This window comes from Diplotaxodon limnothrissa, linkage group LG5 (genome assembly GCF_057381915.1).
Source record: "Diplotaxodon limnothrissa isolate DT_005_m linkage group LG5, D_limnothrissa_male_GT1.1, whole genome shotgun sequence".
Classification (NCBI taxonomy): Eukaryota; Metazoa; Chordata; class Actinopteri; order Cichliformes; family Cichlidae; genus Diplotaxodon; species Diplotaxodon limnothrissa.
Genome location: NC_140600.1, coordinates 20,681,216 through 20,695,864, shown reverse-complemented (window position 1 = coordinate 20,695,864; position 14,649 = coordinate 20,681,216). Strand labels below are relative to the sequence as shown.

Below are 14,649 nucleotides of genomic sequence, written 5' to 3'. Positions count from 1 at the left end.
AATTGCTGAAACAGAAACTTTCTTCAATCTGTAAAAGGACGGCGACACCCATAAAAACGTGGGTTCTTATGGGTTACGATAGACTGCATTCGTATACAGTCACAAACCTCGGATGATACAAATGCAGGATATTTCAGGAGGTTTATAAATATAATTCTTTTAATTGTTGAGGCACCTGCAGGGCATACAACATCATCCTATGACACAGTATAGAGGGAAATGAGGGGAAAGATGCTTTTATGATGTTTAAGCTTGATTCAGATAAATGGATTGGTAAATGGACGGGGGCTATCAGCATCTCATCTTGCTTCTGCTCACGGGGACTATTACCGTTTTTTTTCTGGGGCGAACACCAAAATAACAGCACACTGATTGTTTGCTTTGATTCTGTAGGTCCTGGGCTTGCTCAGTCCTTTAATGTAGCGTGACAGCTACTCCTTTGTCCTCTAATTTTTCCTTTTCTTTCAACACTGGCATTTTTACAACTCAGAGAAGATACCAGTCCTGCTGTCTTACCTGTTCAATCATTGCTTTCATTTGAAGTGATATTAAACATAAATGGCCAAGACTTCAGGCATTAATCTAATATGACAAATTCACTGACATTTTAATTTGCTTTTAATAGTCAAACCAACACATGCTGAAGATATTATAGTTTAAATACTGTTATGCTTTGTGGATAAAAGACAAGTGGCTGACTCGCAGTCAGGAGCACCAGGGAAATTTCACGGTGGCCTAAGGGTTGTTTTATCCATTCTTTCAGGAGATTCACATGGTAAGTCTGCTTCTGTTTTCTCTTTTCAGGATGATGAATCTCATAGGTCACTGGCCCCATTCTGCGAAGAACTGTGTATGGCCCTTGCCATTTCGCCAGCAGTTTACTGTTGGCTGAGGGGAGAAGTAACAACACCTTTTGACCAGGTTGAAACTCACGTTGCCGGGCCTGTTGGTCATACCAGGTCTTCTGGCTTCGTTGAGCGTCTCGCAGGTTGACCTCGGCCTCTTCATGGTATCTCCCCAACCGATCTCTCATTTCCAGCACAAATTGCACCACTCCTTTCTCATTTGCAGCAGAAGCAGGAGACTCCCAACCCTTCCGGAGGAGATCCAACGGGCCCTGCACATCCCAACCATAGAGTAGCTCGAATGGTGAGAAACCAGTGGAAGCCTGGGGAACTTCTCTGTACGCAAACAGCAGGAAGGGTAGCCACTGGTCCCAGTCTTTCCCAGTGTCTGACACAAACTTCTGCAACATCCTCTTCAAAGTTTGGTTGAACCTCTCCACCAACCCATCTGTCTGTGGATGGTAAGGTGACGTCCTGATGCCTAGCTGATTGTGGAAGAGCTGCATCAACCTAGAGGTAAAGTTAGTCCCTTGGTCAGTCAAAATCTCATCTGGTATCCCCACCCGGGAGAACAGCTGTACCAGTGCACGCAGAACATTGGGTGCCGTGAGCGTACGCAGGGGGAAAGCTTCCGGGAAACGAGTCGCATAATCACACACCACCAAAATGTACTGATGACCCCGACTACTTTTTACCAGAGGACCCACAATGTCCATAGCTATCCTACGGAAGGGGGTGGAGATGACTGGAAGTGGCTGTAGCAGAGCCCTGTCAGACTTGCGAGCTGGACATGTTTTCTGGCAGATAGGGCATGTACGGCAATATTTCTGTATATCTGTGTACATTGACGGCCAAAAGAAACGTGAGCTAACTCGCATATAGGTTTTTTGGCGACCCAAATGACCTGCCCAGGGGAGGGTATGTGCTAGGTGCATAATGAGGGGTCTACAACTAGAAGGTATCACAAGCCGTTGGTGGTCACCGTCAACTGCATACAACACATTTTTGTCAACAATGAACTTCTCTTTCCCTCCCCATTTCCCAGTTCCCCCTTCAGTCACATTAGCAAACAAAACTTTCAACGTTTCATCCTCCCTTTGCAACAAAGTGATATTTTCTGGCACATCCCATTTCATGTTCTTAGTGTCCGGCCCCTTTGACCATAGCTGCTTTTCAAAGCGGCGTTGGCGGCGGGATTTTCTTGGCCCCTTAGTGCCACCCTCGCACAGACTACCGTCAAAGTCTGGCAAGGGTTGGCATCCAGCCTTCGCCTGGGCTCTAGTGACCACTGGGCCAGACACATTTAATTTAGCATTCCCCTTATCCCCCATATCAGTCTCGGTCCACTGTTCTTCTTTTTCTTGCAGCAAATCCATGAGTACAGGCAAGTCCATCCCCAGAATAACCTCTACAGGCAAGTTCTGGACCACCCCAACTGATAACAGGTATGGCTGTTCATTAATAGTCACTGTTACCTCCACTTTTGGGTATGGATGTTTATCACCATGCACACATAAAACTTCTTCCTGTCTGCTATAGTCCACACTGTTCACTGGTACCAAACTATGCTTAATTAAAGACATAAAACTACCAGTGTCCAGCAAAGCAGTAGCCTGCTGACCATTGACCTTCACTTTTTTTATAGCGTTGCACATCCACTGGCTGGACCCTTGTGGGCTCCATTTCCAGCCGGGGTGCATAGCAGGCACCAGTGACTTTAGCCTTCCGGATAGGGCATACCGAGGCTTTATGACCTGGCTGCTGGCAATAATAACAAAGAAAGTCCTTACCCGGCCCTCGTACGTTGAATACCTTGGGGTTCCCGGGTGGCTCTGGGTTGCTCTCCCTCTTCAGAAGACCCGATGATGGGAGTGGTGGTCGCTGTGGCGTCCCAGATGAGCGTGCAGGTGGTGCTCCTTTACGCGCATTGAAGTACTGTGACACCAGCTTAGCGGCGGTCAGTCCATCTGCTGGCTCATGCTCCCTCACCCAGGTCCTCACCTCCCCTGGAAGTACGCGGATTAACTGCTCCATGATGATAGCTTCTCCCATCTCTTCTTTCGTATGCTGCTCTGGTCGGATCCAGCGCCGATAGAGGCCCTTCAGGCGATAATAGGTCTCTGTGGGGCTCTCACCAGGTGGAACAGTATTGGACCGAAACCTCTGCCGATACGTCTCAGGGGAAATGTCAAATTTGGTTAGCAACGCAGCTTTTAAATCTTCATAATGATGGGCTCTTTCTTCATCCATTGAAGTGTAGGCCTCCAACGCCTTCCCTGATAGCAGTGGAACTAGACGACAGGCCCATTCACTCTCTGGCCATCTCCAGGTTTTGGCAACTCGCTCAAAACGCAACAAATAGTTCTCAATGTCTTCCCCCATCTGATAGGGTGGAATTTTTGGCCCAGCAGATCGCATCCACTCTGGGACTGACTGGTCGAGGCTGTTGGTCACTGCTTGTGACTGACGAGAGGGAACCTCCTCTGGGGAATCCCGGTATCCTCTTTGACGTGCAGGTGTAGGCAGAACCATTCTGGGGCTGCTTGCTGTTGCCGTGCTTGGTGTGGCCGTTGCTGCTGTGGTGCTTGCTCCGGCTGGTGCTTGGACTGGACTTTGCTGACCAGCAAAACCTGAATGCGGCTGAGCATTGGGAGGGGAAACAGTCCTCAGCCCCCTGAGTTCTGCCAAAAAAACCTCCTCTCTCCTTTGCTGTCCCGCCAGGAAGTCCCTCATCATCGCAATCAGCTCTCCATTTGGGTCACGTGCTGCGGTCGCAGCAGTCGGCAATTCTGGACCAATTCTGCCCGAAACCTCCTCCTCCTCCTCTGCTGAAGAAGATGACGGCACTGTGTCCCATGCCAGCTCCTCTGCTGTCTTCCCCGCCGGAAGCTCATGCTGCTGGGACCGCAGCCCTGTGCGCTTAACTGGGAGGCACGTTTTCCTCTTCCGACTAGCCATCCCACTTCTGACACCATATGTCGCGGGCTCCTTCTCCTAAACTTCCTCCGAACAAATACAGGCGTAGTCGGAAAGCATTCAGTGTGGATAATTTATTTATTTTGCCGGCCTCCCAGGTGCACAAAAAGTTATTTACAAAGAAATAGAACTGACTTAAGTCAGCACAAACAAATATCTATATACAAAACACAGTCTGCATGTTACCCTCTCTGTAACAGCTCACTGGAAAGAAAGCAAAAGCAACAGGTGGGCCCTGACCGCCTTCTCTTATACCCCATAGCCCCTCCCACTAGGCGTAATAGTCATCTCTTTATTATTATCAAACCGTCTTTCCCCCTCAGCTTATTTCCTGCTGTAGTCCTACAATACATATATGTATACAGTGGGGCAAAAAAGTATTTAGTCAGCCACCGATTGTGCAAGTTCCCCCACCTAAAATGATGACAGAGGTCAGTAATTTGCACCAGAGGTACACTTCAACAGTGAGAGACAGAATGTGAAAAAAAAATCCATGAATCCACATGGTAGGATTTGTAAAGAATTTATTCGTAAATCAGGGTGGAAAATAAGTATTTGGTCACCTCAAACAAGGAAAATCTCTGGCTCTCACAGACCTGTAACGTCTTCTGTAAGAAGCTTTTCTGTCCCCCACTCGTTACCTGTATGAATGGCACCTGTTTGAACTCATCATCTGTATAAAAGACACCTGTCCACAGCCTCAAACAGTCAGACTCCAAACTCCGCCATGGCCAAGACCAAAGAGCTTTCGAAGGACACCAGGAAAAGTATTGTAGACCTGCACCAGACTGGGAAGAGTGAATCTACAATAGGCAAGCAGCTTGGTGTGAAAAAATCAACTGTGGGAGCAATCATCAGAAAATGGAAGACATACAAGACCACTGATAATCTCCCTCGATCTGGGGCTCCACGCAAGATCTCATCCCGTGGGGTCAAAATGATCATGAGAACGGTGAGCAAAGATCCCAGAACCACACGGGGGGACCTGGTGAATGACCTGCAGAGAGCTGGGACCAAAGTAACAAAGGTCACCATCAGTAACACACTACAACGGCAGGGAATCAAATCCCGCAGTGCCAGACGTGTTCCGCTGCTGAAGCCAGTGCATGTCCAGGCCCGTCTGAAGTTTGCCAGAGAGCACATGGATGATACAGCAGAGGATTGGGAGAATGTCATGTGGTCAGATGAAACCAAAGTAGAACTTTTTGGTATAAACTCAACTCGTCGTGTTTGGAGGAAGAAGAATACTGAGTTGCATCCCAAGAACACCATACCTACTTTGAAGCATGGGGGTGGAAACATCATGCTATGGGGCTGTTTTTCTGCCAAGGGGACAGGACGACTGATCCGTGTTAAGGACAGAATGAATGGGGCCATGTATCGTGAGATTTTGAGCCAAAACCTCCTTCCATCAGTGAGAACTTTGAAGATGAAACGAGGCTGGGTCTTCCAACATGACAATGATCCAAAACACACCGCCCGGGCAACAAAGGAGTGGCTCCGTAAGAAGCATTTGAAAGTCCTGGAGTGGCCTAGCCAGTCTCCAGACCTCAACCCCATAGAAAATCTGTGGCGGGAGTTGAAAGTCCGTGTTGCTCGGCGACAGCCCCAAAACATCACTGCTCTCGAGAAGATCTGCATGGAGGAATGGGCCAAAATACCAGCTACTGTGTGTGCAAACCTGGTAAAGACCTATAGTAAACGTTTGACCTCTGTTATTGCCAACAAAGGTTATGTTACAAAGTATTGAGTTGTATTTTTGTTATTGACCAAATACTTATTTTCCACCCTAATTTACGAATAAATTCTTTACAAATCCTACCATGTGGATTCATGGATTTTTTTTTCACATTCTGTCTCTCACAGTTGAAGTGTACCTCTGGTGCAAATTACTGACCTCTGTCATCATTTTAAGTGGGGGAACTTGCACAATCGGGGGCTGACTAAATACTTTTTTGCCCCACTGTATACAGACATTTATGGCCACTTCCCGGCAGCCTACAGTGTTTCACAATAACACCAAACAAACCAAAAGAATAATGCAGTTCACGTGACTCTTCAAGCGCGCGCGAACCCACTATTTAAACCCCGGAACCCCATACCATCGGCTTGCATAACCCCCGTATAATTCGGCGATCATAGCGAGTCTCCGCGACCGGCTTTATGGAAGGTAAGTGGGAAAATACGTTGGCCACCTTCTGCGCTGCTCAAACTATACCTCTCACCCCTTTTTGTTTATCTGCCCGGTCGCCGAAAAGCCGCGCAGCCCCAGTAATTGTAAAAACTAATGGTGGTGGTGCGTGTATGCGCCCAGATCAGCTGTCGGCGGCTCGGGACGGGGTGACTCCGTCACACCTGCCGTGAATGTGAGCAGCAATATTACAAAAGCAGGAATGATCTGCCTGACCTCTCAGAGTCCACACATCAGCTGTAGCTCTCTCGTGTTTTCCTATAGGCTGTATGTTCTCGCTCTTTTCTTCTGCAGCAATAGCACAATAGATGGTCAAGTTAAGAGTGGAGGTGAGAGAAAGAGAAGGAGAATGAATAATCCTCCCAATTGTCTCATTGCCCAGTTCTTGTACAGCTTTTGTATTATTATGGTTACACGCCTTATTTTGAGAGTGAGACAAAGCACATCAACAGCACTGTTCTTTTTAATAATCTACACTACACATCCACTAACACGATTAAAGTGAATTCTTTTAACCAGATAGAGCCAATCTGTTGTGGTGACAGCCCTAAATAACACACAGCCTAAGTGGAATGGAGCCAAATTCCCAGCCTGAGTTATTGTTTCAGTCTGCCCCATGGCTGGACACACAAAGAAAGTGCTGAGGTCCAAAAGGGCAGTTAGGCACTTAACCTGCTCACAGATAGCAGAAGCATTACAAGAAGCCAGTAGGTTTACTAAAATCCCTGAGAAAACACTCTCACGCTCTCCAAACACTCTCAGAAACTGATTGTACGTCACCCGTCTCTGCTCCACAATCCCAACAGTGTCGCTGCTTTGAGTAATTTAAGAAAAAGAGTATATAATTATTATTATACACATATGAGGATTTCATGGCCCACTTTCTGTTTAGCCATTCTCTCCAGGCTTGTGTTTAGATGCAGTTGGAGAAAAGTTCTTTTAATCATTTATACACAGACTAGCACAAAAATTTAGTAGAAAGAATATGTACGGTTTGTGCAAAACTGTCACACAAGTCTTACGCTCCTTTCAAACTCCCTCAAACTACACATCTACTCCATTAATCATACATGTATGTACACATTTCTAATACATTCACATACCTTCCCCTTAGACCAAGCCACACTAAACCATATTCCATTATTCATGAGCCGTGCTGCAGCTAGTATGCATAGTGCTCTTGTCAGTGGGTGTTATTAGCCCACAGAGGAAGCTCCTAAACCCTGAGTGCAACAACCTGTCGCAGCACTCAGGTCAACTGACGGACTAAGCATTTCTGTCTCGCACACACACACACACACAAGTGTGTGAGTGAAAACGGATCCCAGCATAAAAGACACAGCTGCAAGCTCACAAGAAACGCACACTGACACTAGCTATGATTATATAACTACTACTAGATCTTAACATTTAGGGATGCAGTGGCTTTGACTTTAGACCATTTATTCTGTGTCAGTGCACATATTACAGTTTGTCCTGCCTCTAAAAATCGGGTGTTACAGCTCATAGAGCGCCACATACTTCAAAGATCATAAGGTTAGACTGTGTATTAGTATAATGGCTAAAGTTGGTCCTAGTTATCCCAACCAGAGGCAGCTTCAAACTACATACTTGGAAAATATGACATATTAAAATATATATTTTGTGTCATTTTTAACTCCCCCCCTCATTTTTCTGTCATTACTCTTGCAACCCCTAACACTTAGTTCAGCTGTGCTGTGACAGAGCAGGTAAAAAGAAAGAGCAGGAGACTATACTGCATGCATCAGAGGAGTTAAATGGCAAGACAAAACTACAAATTGATGTAGACATTGTATACAGGCAAATTTTCACATTCCACCTGATATAGTGGACAGCTAAGAAAAAAGAAATCCAATTATTTCAGTACCAATAATTGAAGCATTAAAGAGAAGGCCAGGATGACAGAGAACAATATAAAAAGTGAGAAATAGCTGTGCCTACACGACAGCTTTGATGTGGTGGCTGAGCTGATATAGCCAGTGGACAGTCCTTGCACCCATTTTCCTGAACACAATAACAGATGAAGGACTAAATGCAGTAAGGCACTACTGTGATGGCATAATGGTACCATTTCCTTCTACATGCTGATCATTTAATGGCTTTGTGTTGTCAATTGAAAAACTGCAGTTTACAGATAAAGCATAAAAGGTTCACAGAATTAGAGCCAAACCACTGAATTTCTGCACTCAAATGTGAGGCCTCTTACACTAAATCAGCTTTTTTGTGAACTAGTTTTCTGTCACACATTGTCACGAATTTGAGAAAGGTGGTTTTTTCCACTCTGAAACACTAAATGTCACAAAGATCGAGCTTTTTTTTTTTTTTTCAAATATAATAATGCATTTTCTGTCTAAAAAATAATGGGGTGTTTTCAACTCCTGTGAAAAGACAGATATTAAATAAACAGATGATCAGACACGGAAGCAGGCACATGCATGCGAGTCCCCCTACACACAAAATTACACGAGGAGCATTATTCATGCAACGGGACGCACCTAAATGAAACCATGTGTGTAAATGTCATAAGCAAATGTCAATAGCTTTTTGAGGCCTGTCCTGAGGAAATGGAGCCAAGCATACGGGCTTGGAGGACTCATATGCACCTTCATTTTCTACTATTTCATCTAGTCTAAATATGATTTGAAGACCTCATCTGCTCATGTGATGAATTAAACGACACATAGGCTGGGAACTTTTTACAAGCAGCAAGCAGAAAAGAATGAGAGACAAAACCACAAGAGAAAAATGGAAGAAAACTCCTGCTTCTCTTGTTCATATGATGATATACACTATATGTGGAAGAGTGCATGAATGAATATAAACGACCTGTAAACATATTCACACTGTTTAGATCCAATGAGAAAACAAGGCTCACTAAGAATGCTAGCTAAATATAGTAGCTAAATATAGTAGCGAGCTCGACCCAATACTACTGTTTAAAAAGTTTAAAAGAGTATGTACCTCAATGTAGGAAGCAATTCTGGGGTACACTCTGTAAGGCCCGAGCACGTGGGACAGAGGGGTGGTGCAAGGAAAGCTGGTGGTCACAGCATGGCTCACATCTGGCATAGAAAACACCTTGAAGCCAAACTTCTCATACAGCTTCTGCAGATCTTCATCTGGCTTCTCTTCACCCTCACACAGGATGCTGCCCACCACGTAGCGGCACTTCTCTGGTGGCCTCTGAGCGCGCAGAGAGAGAGAAAAAGTGAATATACAGCATATGATGCATGTTCAACCCCATTTCAAGCCCTTTAATGTAGAAGGAGTAAGAAGTCGTGAGGTTTCAGCTGGACGAAAGACAAAAAATAACTGATCACAGGGTTGTTATTAATCAGCCACGCTCACATAGACAACTTTTTCTTTGCAGAGTAAAAAACAAAAGGTCAATATTTTATGATATATTACGATTATTACAAGCAGTGCTTTAAAGCATATGAAGAGGCTCAGTACAGTGAAAGGGAGCGAGTTGGAGGATGCAATCTGTATGTTGGGATTAATGCTGCATCAACACAAAACTACACACGTGTGCAAGTAAAAATAGAAGCCATTTGACTGAAACATGTTGAGACGTTGCACCTTCATATAGCCCGAAGTGTCTCTGGACAGAGGGCTGCCAGCTCTGGTGAACATCTTACCCCAGATATCCAAAAGCCAGATCACATACACGGTAGTCCAAATTGTATATGTGCTAAAAACGATGCCCGTACCGTGGGCAAAATATCTTATTTTTATGCAAAAATGATTTGAAACATTTCAAGTGATAACTAAATAGGATGTTTTGTCTTACATGAAAAGCATTTATTAATAACAGGGCTCTCCACACAGTTAATTTACTTCCTCTGAATTCTGGAGGTATTATACAATCAATTTGATGAGTAATATTGTAATATTTCTAGGTTCAGCTACAGAACATCACCCCTAGAACTGGCAGAGACTGTCTGTCTTGTCTTATGACATTTGAGGAGAGCAGACACAAACTGACAGGATGGTATGATCTCCCTCACTTAAAGGCCTTTCTGCCAACATTATGTCTCTTAATGTGCCCACATGTCTGCATGCAGATGTGAGATAAGCACAGGAACAAACACTGAGTGAGCTGTCAGTCAGAAAAGGATCTGACAACGGATCTCCCACTCACATCCGCTTGTTTGCAGTCTGTCTGCTGCAGAAGGAGAGTGGGAGCTGTGGTTAAAGGGCCATACCAGTTTGGGTTTTTGTCCCCAGTACATTTTATATTAACTGCCCTTTCTTGATGAGCGTTGTCACTGTATTTTAGATGCCCGAGTCTAAGTTTTCAGCCATGTGTAAAATAAGTTGTAGCTTAGATTAAAATTCCTAGACATGAGGAAACTGCCAATAATGATGATGCTGCCTTACTGCAGGAAATTTTATGCAGAACAACAAACAGGCTCTTTAGAATGAGTGCAATTCTAATGGTTCCCATTAATTCCTGTACAGTATAAAAAGAACTTGCAGAGACACATAAATAATGTTATGTCAAAACAACTGGATACAAAATAGAATATTCACTGTGGGAAATTACCCGATTCAAGGGCATTTTAAATTGCTGCCATGAGATTTTCATAACACAGTGAAATCCAGAAAGCTGATGAGAAAAGCAGGATTTGCAAGTAAGTTCAAGTTTCACAAGTAAGTTTAAGTGACTCCTGTCAAATGGGTTAAAACATGCAAAAAACAGTGTAGTGTTTAAGACCTGCTGCTGGTTTCTGCTCTGTGACAGTGGATGTCTGTGGAGGGCTGGCACCGAGGGGGCACAGATGGAAGACGCTCATCTTCATGTCCCTGGCATCCTTGCATAATTATCACGACTCAACACCACAACGTCCTCTTCTTTTCCATTTCACTTCTCACATTCGGAGCTATTTTTTGACCACACTGCTACTACACTGTGCCATCGCTGCTGTCTTACTTTGTTCATGCAGCAGCTTTTGTGTTGTATTTCAGCATTTGTGGTTGGGTGAGATAAATATATTTCAACACACAGACCCCTCAACCATGGGTGCCGCTCGCATGCATGTACCATGTGGGTAATAATAATGACTGACAGTGTCTGTTTGGGATGAGCAGATAATCTTAACTGTCACATGACACCATGTTCAGTGGTGATTCAGAGAACATAGATCACCTGCTTTTGACAGGGAATTATTCATACATGGCAGCGTGAGATACACTAGATCTATTTACAACGAAGCAATGAGTCACTGCAAACACAGGGAGTCACACTGCATTAGCAGTGTCACAGTGAATTGTCGCAACAATGTAACCATGTACACATCTCTATTTAAAAGCCTAGTAACATATAAAGGAATGTAATTACTAGTTACTAACTATTACTGGTACTAAAGCAAAAACACTGACGCTAGGAACCATGCTCTCCCTTTAGTAACTGCAGACAGCAGGTGGAATTCTTAGCGTATCTATCAAGTGTGACCATGTGAATTTCTCTTCGTGGCTTTTAGTAAAAATCCTTTTAACTGTTGTCAGTTTGTCTTGAAATATAAGGTGATTCTAACCGTTGGGTGATTTTCCAAGAACCTTATCTTCACTTAGTTTTTAAAATCATTCAGTAAATCTTTGCACCATAAACACGATACAAAAAAACTGCTTTTCATAGGCACATGGAAGTGCACATAAGATTGTCCGTGTGCAGAAGTACTCTTGTCCACCGCCACAAACGATTTATGAAGATGCCAAATGTAAGCAAAAAAGAAACAGACATGCACATAAACTACAAAAATAACACCAACAAGGTGAGATAATGAAAAGTGCAAACAACCTTTTTTTTTCCAATTTTATGTGGTGCAGTAAATTAAACTCTTCAGATAAGTAAAACATTAATTATAGCTTAAAAAATATATTAAATTTAAATTTAGATGAATAAAACAGCATTAGTAACATGATTTCTTCTTTAGCCTCTCCCCTCTATCCAAATGGATTTATGTGCAGGGATTGGCCTGCATCGCCCTCTGTCCTACATGGATGCATCAAATGTATGGGCTGTCAGCATGGCTTCTGTACAAAGCTACTCCCTGTCAACACTGGTGGTTTATGATAAGACAAAACAATAGCCATTCAAACACAGAAGGGATAACAACACCCCTCCCACGTACGGCCTTTCTTCAGCGTCTTATATCTCGCCATCTCTCATGCTCTCTGCACTGATAGACTAGAGTGCTAGCCAAACCAGTAGTTCACTAATGATATCATTCAGGGCTCTAGCTATCATTCACATCCCACACAGCAACAGGAACAAACAGCAGCTCTGACTGCATCTCATCTCTGCTTCCCTTCAGATAACACACCCCAGAAACTACAGGCAATTAGGAGAGGGAGAGTAACAACACTCCATGTACTTGACTTGTACTGGCTTCTCCGCCACAGTTGTTCAAATGTCCGAAAGGCAGAAATTCTTCACCTCTGTCCACACTGCCAAAGCTGTGATTTTGAAAGACCATTTCTCACAGGTAGCAGAGGAAACGCCGACTGTGGCTTTTTGATTGGCGGGAGTAAAAAGCAAAGCGATAGATAATGGCAAGACTGTGGTGCTTTTACCTTGGAAACTGAACACAGATATATTATATTTCGGTACCGAGCTGTAGAAACCCAATTTCCTTAAAAGTGGCTTGTAAATGTGTGTGTTTTATGTGTGTGCAGCTATAGATACAGGCTTATAGATAGATATAGATCTTTCAGCATAACATTAGCATTATCAGCCATAACTACTTTTTATTGATTTTCACTGATTTTCTTGCTAAGGGGATGAGTGTGGCTAAACTCTCCCAATGAGAAAATGTCCTCTAAGGGGTAAAAGAGCTATTGGATCACTTCGAGGTAGAGGTCAAGTTTCAGGTTTTTCCTTTAATTTGCCAGTTGTTTTGTACATATAAGCCAGCTCTCTAAGGACCAGTTGAGAGACAAAGTAATTTCAAAAGCAATTCTTTGCTTGAGGCTACAAGGGTTCTTTTTTGATGGATGAGTGCTCTCCAACAATACAAAAGCGCAGCTGAGAGACGTAATTTTTTATTAGCAGACACGTAATGAGGATTTACTTTCTTCATCTTGCTTGCTCTTAGCCCCGTATCTCTAGCCTCCTGGCCTTCAGTGCTTTGTATGCACTGTTTCCAGTGTGGGGCGCTTTGTAATTGGTCATTTCTGAAGTGTCAGCAGGTTAGGGAGGACTGGGGACAAACACACCAAGGAGACAACTCTCTACCTTGCCGCAGCATAAAACAAAGGATCACAATAAGCATGCCATGCTCTGCTTAATCCAGGATTATCACCACAGTCAAGACAAAACTGGAAAACTTCCACTCACCAAAAAGTAAATCTAAAATGTAAACTAGGAGGGAAGGAGTGACTAATATTGCTCGGTTTTTAAATAAACCATGTAAACCCTGTAAAGGCAACATAGCAGCACAGCTATGAGCTGTGAAACAATGATTTAAATAAATAAATACATCATTCTTATTTCATGTCAAGTTTGCTACAGCACAAAACTAAGTAGTGTCACTGAAATTAGTGCTGAAAAATGATAAGACTTAGAGCCAAATGCGACATGTTTGCCCTTCATGCTCTTGTTGGCAAACTGGGTTTTGCCATCGTGACAGACTGGAGTTAAAGAGGCTGTGATAGTACAAGGTCCTTTCATTGCACTGCAGCCAACAAATCTGCAAATTTAGACCCTCTTTAAAGCACTATGCCATCTTCAGATCAGTGTCCCCAGTGAAGTATGACAAGGAGGAAATGCAGCATTCATAAAGAAAACCCCAAGTCTGTGTAAAGCGGATAACAACCACAATCATATTTCATCTACGGTTCAACTGGATCGGATAAATGTATGGCGGGTTTTGCTGGGGAGCTCTCTCTTTCCGCTCAGTGGTTCACGGGATCATTTTCTTCCCATATATCTGGAACACTGAGCCAGATGGTTGTTTAGGGCACTTCAAAGACCAAGCAAAGAACTTGACACATGGGGAGAAACAAGAACAGGAGACTACAGGATAAGCAATTTCTCAACAAGAGCTGTCTTTCACCTCAGTGTGGCAGAGCAATAACCTGTCTCAGCTGAGTGGAAGCCATTCGCCCCCCACAGGCAGATGAGACGGCAAAGACAAAGTCACCAGGAAGGAAATTGAAACTTGCAAGGCTGCACAGCACCGGGACCACAGGTATGCTGTGATGGGCTGTTTGCAGCTTAATTATCGCAAAAGTAAAGGAAGCACATGTATCCAACTAAAAAAAAAACAAAGAACTGTGCCATTCATTTTACAATTTAGGCACAAAGCAAAAATCAACCATCATTGAGAAAACTGAGTGATTTAGCATTAGACTTTAATATTGGATCAAAATCACTTTTTGAACTGAAAGCTCAAAATATAAAAATGTCCTCAAATTTAAGTGAGCCCTAAAGCATCCAAATCAGATTATACATCCAGTGATGTGATGTTGTGTGGGCCCCAGTGGCCCTTTAAGTCAGGAGCCAAAGGAAATCCATTTTTTTGTCTCTCTTGCTTTCACCGAGTGCAGCTCTGTCCCTTTAGGCTGTGCTCAGATTTGGTTTGTAATTACACATGGCATCCTGGGAGCACTGGC

At 43.7% G+C, this 14,649-nt stretch overlaps 1 protein-coding gene across 1 annotated transcript in view; it reads right to left on the bottom strand.

Annotated features, from left to right (window-relative positions):
• Nucleotides 1-14,649, bottom strand: part of tex264a (testis expressed 264, ER-phagy receptor a) — an 81,716-nt gene that overhangs the window by 59,874 nt on the left and 7,193 nt on the right. The window contains exon 2 of the mRNA XM_085353252.1: nt 8,995-9,216. Within this exon, the coding sequence (XP_085209378.1) occupies nt 8,995-9,216 (222 nt within the window). The remainder of the gene's footprint in view (nt 1-8,994; nt 9,217-14,649) is intronic.